The following is a 9,154-nucleotide window of genomic DNA, read 5'->3' as shown; positions in this document are numbered from 1 at the left end:
ATTCTATATTAATTCAGTGCATGTGTTCTTAATCTTGGAAGTCATCTGCCTGATTCAGTTCATTGTTCTTCATCTGTGTTTAGATGGCATGAGAGTGTATTACCTCCAATTATTCATGATGACTACACATACATTTATCACAAAATTCTTTTATTATTAGCTTGAAATAGAAGTAATAATGAAAATTGCCAATGGCTTTTTGTTAAAAACAGGCTTAAACTACTAATTTTTATTGATTAAAATCATCGATTTTAAAATATTGTTTTAGCTTTAATAGTGTAATGTTGAAGTTCCATAAAAATAATATACACCTTCTAATTTTGTCTGCAGTATGGAAATTTAAACTGTTGTTAATTCTGTACCTAGGCTACTTAAATGGCTGCCTTAGGGCCGAATGAATCCTGTGATATAATTGAATACAGCATGTAAAGCTTTTTAGAGTAAAGTTCAGAATAATTTAAGGCATTAATTTATTGAGGCAAAACAATGTACATTATACTAAGTTAGGAGGATGAAACGGTATAAGTTGTCTAGTTAATCATGTTTAAATACGCCGCTAACCAACTTGTTTTGCGGGACACCACTCTGTTATTGTATTGTCTGCGGTATCTTTAAAGAAAAGTCGGCTTGTGTGTTCCTGTCAAATGCTATAATAGCGTGAGTGAGCATTGTTTTTATGTCACATGTGGGTGAGTAAATAGCCAAGGAAACAGTTAAAAATAAGTCAATACTTAAAGAAGGAATCATAGATGTTTCAATGTTTGTTAACCACTGGTTACATGAAAAAGAACCTTTCTCTGACTCAAAGATTGAGGAAATAGATTCTTATATCTAGTAACTACAGCTTGAGAGGTAAATTAAGATGTTTTCCATTGTGGATGAAGGTGTATCACTGGATAGTGATGAACAGCATGTCTACTTCAGGGATGGGCATAAAAATTGGTTAGAGGACTAAAGTGTATTTTTTAACACCAAGGGCCACACCCACACTTTGTTGTTTCCACTGTGCTTCCAAAAACATACATGCACTGGTTTTATACTACTTTATTCTCAGTTTTAATATTACTTTTTACAGATGATTCGGTGTGGGGGCCTTAAGAAATAAGGTGTTATAGCCAAAGATGTTTGGCGGACCACACACATAAAGTTTTTAATTCAAATTTCGCAGACTGCAAAAAATTTACTTTCGGGCTACAGTTTGCCCGACTGGTCTACCTGATATAAATTTTACTTGTTGAAGCTGTTCTTTGTGAACAACAATGGCCATATATATTTTTGACCACTGATCGGTTGCAGGGAATTGTTACAAGTAAATGCAGGTGTCTCTGTGTAGTGTATTAGACATGAAAATCAATAAAATATTGATTCTACAGTATAGATATTAAAAATCAATATCTTTAATTATTTTTTTATTATATGATATGTGTACCCTTGTTTTTAAAAGTATTTTGAGTACCGCTGAGATTACCTCACCTTTGAATTTGATTTTAGTCAATAAATCCTAGAGAGTTATTTGGTATTAAGTTACTACTAGTTCTGAGGTGACGAGTAATCTAGGGCTGTATGGTTAATTATGGCGTACACCCAGCAAGAGAGTACTGTAATACAGTGTTCTGTTTAGATTTGCACAATGACGACCCCAGACAAAATGATGACTCCAAACAACATGACGATTCCAGACAACATGATGACCCCAGACAACATGACGACCCCAAGACAACATTGACAATCTCAGACATGTCGATCCCAGACAACACCATGATGATTCTAGACAACATGAAAATCACAGACAACATGACGTTGCCAGACAACATGGCGATAACAGACAATATATGACGATAACAGACAACATGGCGGTCCCAGACTACATGACGATAACAGATAACATGACGATCACAGACAACATGAAGATCCCAGACAACATGGCAGTTCCAGACAACATGATGGTCCCAGACAATATACTGATAACAGACAACATGACAATCATAGACAACATGGCGATTAAAGACAACATGACAGTCCCAGACAACATGACGGTCCTAGACAACATGACGGTCCCAGACAAAATGGCGATTTCAGTCAATATGACGATCCCAAACATGGTAATCTCAGACAACATGACGGACTCGGATGACATGGTGACCCTAGACAACATGGTGATCCCAGACAACATTGCGATCCCAGGATAACGATCCCAGACAACATGGCGATTTCAGACAACATGGCGATTTCAGACAACATTGGGATTTCAGACATGACAATCCCAGAATATCATCAGATGAAAAATCTTTCACCCTCAAAATTATGAGAATATATTCTACTGTCCCAATTATATGGATAAGAAAGATTCATTATTTGATATATGTAATGATAAAAAAGGATAGCACTTTACACTGCACAAATACTTGAGCTTTCATTCCACGATGAACTTCTTCAGGAGACTGAAGTTGACCTGGTTAAATTTGGTACATTTGTTGTTAGTCAATAGTTCATTAATGGAAAAAATGTTGCTAGTTAGGATTTATCCTAATTAAGTCTGACTGCGACACATTCAGAAGGCACCAAGAACCATTATGTGAATATACTCTGCAAAGAGGTTATTCACCAACAAAAGGAAGAAGATGGTAATGAGAAAATATCTCCTGCTTCTTAATGAGGGTGCCTATGTTAGTGTATACGTGCATGAATAGTATTTCCCTATCAGGGAAACTGCTCCAATGGCTATTGGGATGTCAATATTTCAATATTAGGAATCGTTTTAGAACCAGTGGCTATTGCTTGTTTTCGAGCGATGAATCCAAAAATATGAAACAAAAATCTTAACTAAATTAAATACAGTAATTAGATTTGAATAATATGATAGAGAACTTAATTTACAAAAAACTAAGAGGAAAAAAAATTATTTGTAACTAATGTTCCATAAGGTAATCACAACTAAGAATCTATTGTGAGTATCTAATGAAGTGATGTTAATTAGACTTGAAAGTTAAGGGACCTTATTTAGACTTGAAAGTGAAAGGACCTTAATTAGACTTGAATCTATCAGTCATTGTTGAAAATTGGATATCTTACAAACACCTTTATCATCATTACGTTAACATCTCCAATCCCATTTTTTTCCCCTCAACTAAGTAATAACTGCATTTCCCTAACCTCCTGAATATCAGCTGATCTTTTCGGGTTAGCATGGAACAGTTACTCTAAGAATGTCTATCAAGTAAAAATACATAAAACTGAAAACTTTGATTCAATATAATTGTTTATTTGTTAAAGGCTGGTGATTGTTTAACTATTTCCATGTAGTTTCTTTTGAAAATGTACTATCTTTTGAATCTATTTTTTTGTACAGGTAATATTTGTAATTTATTGAATATATAATACTTGTGTATTGATTTATTTTTATATCAGATTAATAAATCAATATTTTAAAAATTGTTTTAATGTTATTTCCCTGCTATGTCTCATAACATTTCACTCCCCTCCCTCACATTCCCCCCTCCTCTTATGTTACTGTAACATGATTCCCTGTCAGTTTGTCTATTGCTCTCCCTTCCTCAGGATTTAACTGAAACTAGTAAACAACTGGCAAAATTATCTGGTGCTAAAGATTTACTTCCGGAGGACGATGATGAGGCGAAAGATGCACAGGGCAAACGAAGGAAGAGGAAAAACAGGCAGAATGTAACTAATGCTTTTCATGTCATATTTGTTTGCAGTTATTTTTGGTTGTAAAAATAATTATAGCATCTTCTTCTTTGTGTTTTTTTTTTGCTTTTTGTTACCATTCACTCCCGATTCATTTTATCTCTTTCACTAAATTTCTAACCTTTACCTGCTTATTTAAAACCATGTTTAAATGTTTGTTAATTGCCTCAAGTAAATATAATGCCATGTTTAATTTGCTTTGATTACTTGGAACATTAGGTCCTGTGGTAAGTTGTGTGTTAGGTTGAATGTACTGGTTGAAGTGTCATTAGACAAGGCATTGTCTTTCTACACCCAGAAGTATTAGAATATGTTTCTGATATAAGAATGTTCTAATATGTTTTTTTTTTATTTTTTTAAATATACATTTGTTTATTTCAGTATTATAAAAATAAAACCCAAAATGGAGCCTCATCTAGAGAAGGTTTTGCTGCAGCGATTTCCATTCAGATTCTATGCCTCGTGGTCGGTAGTTGGAACACACACTGACCATTCTCAGCTGGCCATGCTTAGATACCCCAGCTTGCACAGTTGATGGGCTGTAAAGTGGTTAATGCCACTCTATATTTCAGTCCTCCGTGCAAGTATTTAAAGGCTTATAAATAAATAAAATAAATAGTGGCTGCATCTCATCAATTACGATAGTAACAGCAGGCCGTAAAACCAGGATACATATAAAGAAAAGCCTGATATGTATTGGAAATTTTAAATATATTGATCTCTGTGCACTAAATGCACTGCCACATACTATGCTGCATTTTGTGCATGCTTGCTTGGGCATCCAGTAGCCCACATAATAAATTAATAATGATTGCTTAAGGTTATGGTATGTATGAATCCATGTAATATCATTGATATCATCATAATCACCTTTATTTTTATTATTATTGCTGTAGCTGTTCCTGTTAATGTTGCTGATTTCACCTTTAATTTTTTTGCTTCAGAACACGATTGATTGGTTCCAAAGGGATAATTTAGACACAATTATTAACATTCAAAATGGGTGTTTATTAAATGTATTTTTAAACACAAAGTTAGTAACAATCCTACAATATGTCATCAAATTTGATATTTCACTTTTGGTTTTTTTGCTTCAGAACACAATTGATTGGTTCCAAAGGGATAGTTAAGACACAATTATTAACATTCAAGATGGGTGTTTATTAAAAGTATTTTTAAACACAAAGTTAGTAGCAATCGTACAATATGTCATTAAGTTTTAGAAGCCATCTGATCTATTCCCATAATGATGTGATCCGGTTAACGGATCGACGTATGTGGCAGAAACTCCAAGCTCTGTTAAGTAGCTTGAGATGATGGGAGAATGCACTATTGGAGCAACACGTTTATTCATTAATGAGGCTAATTATAGCAATGATTATGGTAAAATCATAAGTAATCTGCCTTTGGTATAATAACAAACTACGGTAAGTATATAACATGCAAAATAATGTAAATAAAGAGTTATATATATTTAGTTAAGATTGTAATTGATTAGCTTTTATAAGGAAGATCTTCCTTTTTTAAAAGATGACTATTAAGTGTGACTGACCAACCTTTGTACACTGTGGATGAAATTAACCTGTACAACTGAATGCTCTTAAAATTAATTTCCCTTAGAAGGTAGTCTTAGAGTTTCTTGTCTGTTTTAGTAGACAGTGTAATGAAGCATGTTCCGTGTGCTACAGGTGAAGTATCTGATATTTGTTATTGAGATTATTGAGGGCAGTGGATCTCTTATCCCTCTATGAGCCTTGCATATAATTTATATTTATTAATTTTTTTAAATTCATTTTTTACACCAGTGGCATATGTAGGAGAGGGCACGGAGTATTAAAGCTTTGTTTACATAAAATTGTTACATGCTATTTATGGTTGTGAAATCATGGAGCTTTTCCGATTGTGTCAGGGATAGTTATGCAAGCTTTAATAGTAATCTGCAAATAGAAGCATAAATGACAAGATAGGAGTATATTGCTATATGTAGTTGTTGGTATGTGGTTGTCAGGGGACTTAGTTTCTAATACCAGAAACTTGCACTAGTGCATTAATCTCTTTTGTGCACTAATTTTTCTATAGTGTATAGAAAATGACTGCTAATTGCATGAAAGTGATTAAATGACTATTAATATTAATAGTTATGGGTGGTATCAGAATTATAAACACCAAGACCATAAATAATATATGATAAAATTTTATAACAGGGCTGTAGGTAATTGTCATGCTATGATTATTTTATTAACTCCTCCGTGAATTATTTGAACAATTCGCTTCGCTTAAAAAAGGGTTTTTTGGTAGTAGGTAACTCTGTTTCTAATAACAGCATCATAAATATTGTACTTAAGAATATCCACTAAGCCTCATATTGAGGTGCTTTCCATTCTGAGGATGCCAAGTAATTTTCCGATAAGAGTGAAATAGAAAAGTATATTTTAGGAAATTTTAAATTGATTCTATAATTCTGATTAAGTCGTCATCTGTAAGTTATGCTCAACATTTATCACTTATTTTTCTACTTTCTTATCAATTACTTGAACCCATAAGATTCAAAGAACCTCTAGTCTGTCCTCCCTGAGGATTTATATGGCGCATGGAGGAGAGTGTGGCAAATATTAGCAATGCATGGGTTAGCAGAATTATAGCCCTCTTAATGGCGCTTCCTATGTCAGCCGAGATAAATGACTCAAGAATCAATTTGTGAATCAATAAAAATGTATTATTCAATTATGCACTCCTTATCTGTCTTTTAAGTTGCTTTTCTGATAAATATTTTATAAAATATATTTTTGCTATAATATGATAAACTAAATTATAAATAAGATTAAACTATTATTACAATATTATGTATCACCCTTATATTGTATACATAAATTGACATATAATTAGCAAATTAGCATCAAAATGTATTTTAATTATTTATTTTTTACCTGTTTTTCAAGTTACTTTCCTGATGAATATTTCATAGTATATATGTGCATTATTAAAAACTATCAGTATTCATTCATTGATTTCTTTATTTCAGATACAAATATCCATAACAAATATGTAAATAAAAACTACTGTAGCTATTGTACAAACACAACTTATAAGAAATTCCATATTTTAAATTCATTTTTTTTTACTTGGTTTAACCTGTCATTGCTCTCCTTTTGTTTCAGTTGAAGGACTGAAATGCAAATTACAACTAGAACCTTCTTTTGAAAGAAAAGTTGCAACAGTTGTTACCATGTATAATATGGCCCATGTGCATGTTAAACAGCACAGTATGCTCTCTAAGTAGAGGATAAATTGCCTTTCAGTGTACTTCCCATTTTAACACTTGATGTATCTCCCTGGAGAAAATGAGCCTTCAGATTTCCATGGGTTATCCAATCCCATGGATTATCAAAATTCCCATGGATTATGCAAATCCAATCTACACATCTTTTTTTTTTTTATAGTTTTTTGGAGCAAACCCATAAAAATAAATTTCTATTTAATTGGAATAAAAAGTGCATTTAAATAAATATTTTATGGAGTATGGTAAATGTATACACAAAACTGTAATAGTCATGGTTTATCAAGACATTTTTAAAGGGATTGTCACAGAATGGAAAAAAAAAGAAACATTGAAAGAGAAAGAGGCTGATGGAGAAGAAAGAAAAATAAAATGACTATTATAAATGAAGAAGAAATACAATACTGTAGTCATGATATATCAATACTTGTTTTTAAAGGGATTGTCAGAGAACGGTAGAAAAGCATCAAAAGAGAAAGAGACTGGTGAAGGAGATGAAGATGCAGAAACTGCAGAAGAAATCATTGCTCCAGAGAATGAAGATGAAGAGGAAGATGACAACGTAAATGACAGAGATAGGTACTAAAAACCATTTTATCATTATTAATGTTATTGTTCTTGTCTCTGATATGACTAATAGTAACAGCAATCATTATCATCGTCATTATCAATACTATTACTGTAGTTTGTTGGGAATAAGCCCATACCTACTTTATGCCCAATTTTATGTACCAGCTTTTTCTCAGCCAAAAGTGTATGACTTTTACAAATATTCTCAACAAAAAACATCAAATATTGACTTTGAATTAGGCATGCAGCACCAAAATATTGCCATTTGATTAAAAAGGTATTTCCCAGGTATTTGCCCATCCCCAAAAATTGGCCAAATTTTGTGTTCAAGGAGGATGGGCTTATACCAGAGAAACTACAGTATTAATATTGTTTCTTTAGCTTTTTGTAATATTATCTATTAATATAAAACCATTTTTCTTGGTGTAAGCCAAATTTCCTAATTTTTTTGTATCTGGATAACAGACTGAAATACAAGTATCCAAACGAAAAAAATGAAAAGGAAAATGTTTGAATTATTATTATCATATTTCATCCAAAAAGTATCTTCATACTTTTTTTACTGCTCATCAACCCTGCTATACCTGAACTATTACAACATTATATATGGCAAGAGTTCTCATCTTACATAAATATTCTGTTGCAAAGAATCGTTAGGCCTATTTTAAGGTTGTCCAGCAGTATAACATAGCTATTACATTCTCTCTTCCCAACATGTTCCTCTGAACAAAGCCCTTTCTTTTAAGCAAAGTATCTAGTTCCTAATCTTATGATCACAGTACATAAGAAACCAAGATACACTTAAGGCCAACTCAGACAGCGTTGTACGACGCAGCCCGACGCGATTTGTTGTCTGTCTGTGTGAGTTAAACGCTGACGCGATGGTGTGCGTCATTATCATCGTCATTATCAGTACTATTACTGTAGTTTGTTGGGCATAAGCCCATACCTACTTTATGCCCAATTTTATGTACCAGTTTTTTCTCAGCCAAAAGTGTATGACTTTTACAAATATTCTCAACGAAAAAAAAAAAAAAAGATAGTGGAAGACTCAGGTTTAATGTGTAACCTCTGCAACATGTGGTTTCATAAGGAATGTCAAGAAATTAGCGAGGCCACATATAATTTAATCAATACACATGGTAGCGTAGCTAATGTCCGCTGGTACTGCAAAGGTTGTAACATGGCAGCTAGTACAGTGCTGGGTACACTAGCTAGTATACATACAAAACAAATGCAAATGGAAGCAGATGTTAAAAGAAACAGAGATGATATTGATAGAATAATGAAAGATCATAATATAGACAAGCTTAGTAAAGAAATAGATAAACGGATTGATTCTAGGCTCAAAGAGTATGAGGATAGGGAGAGAAGAAAATATAATGTAGTACTTTATGAGGTAGTTGAGTCTCAACAGTACTGATCCCAATAATAGAAAGAAAGATGATTATAAGAATACTATAGAGATATTTTCAAAGATTGGATTTAAGGCTGAAAACCGTAATATCAAAACTTACTTTAGAATAGGGAAAAGAGAGACTGACAAAAGAAGACCAATTAAGGTTGTCTTTGACTGCGTAAAAGACAGAGATTATCTAATAG

At 32.8% G+C, this 9,154-nt stretch overlaps 1 protein-coding gene across 5 annotated transcripts in view; it reads left to right on the top strand.

The window, feature by feature from the left end:
• Positions 1-9,154, top strand: part of LOC117104887 (islet cell autoantigen 1-like) — a 52,548-nt gene that overhangs the window by 28,714 nt on the left and 14,680 nt on the right. For 4 of the 5 annotated variants that reach the window (XM_033245783.1, XM_033245780.1, XM_033245781.1 and 1 more), the window contains 2 exons: positions 3,559-3,681; positions 7,422-7,561. In XM_033245783.1, coding sequence (XP_033101674.1) covers positions 3,559-3,681; positions 7,422-7,561 — 263 coding nt within the window. The remainder of the gene's footprint in view (positions 1-3,558; positions 3,682-7,421; positions 7,562-9,154) is intronic. The other variant, XM_033245782.1, reaches the window with a different exon arrangement.

This window comes from Anneissia japonica, unplaced genomic scaffold, assembly GCF_011630105.1.
Source record: "Anneissia japonica isolate Jap-2015-1 unplaced genomic scaffold, ASM1163010v1 scaffold287834_len5846547_cov211, whole genome shotgun sequence".
Taxonomy (NCBI): Eukaryota; Metazoa; Echinodermata; class Crinoidea; order Comatulida; family Comatulidae; genus Anneissia; species Anneissia japonica.
The sequence above is the reverse complement of the archived record's forward strand: the minus strand, read 5'-3'. Positions and strand labels throughout refer to the sequence as shown.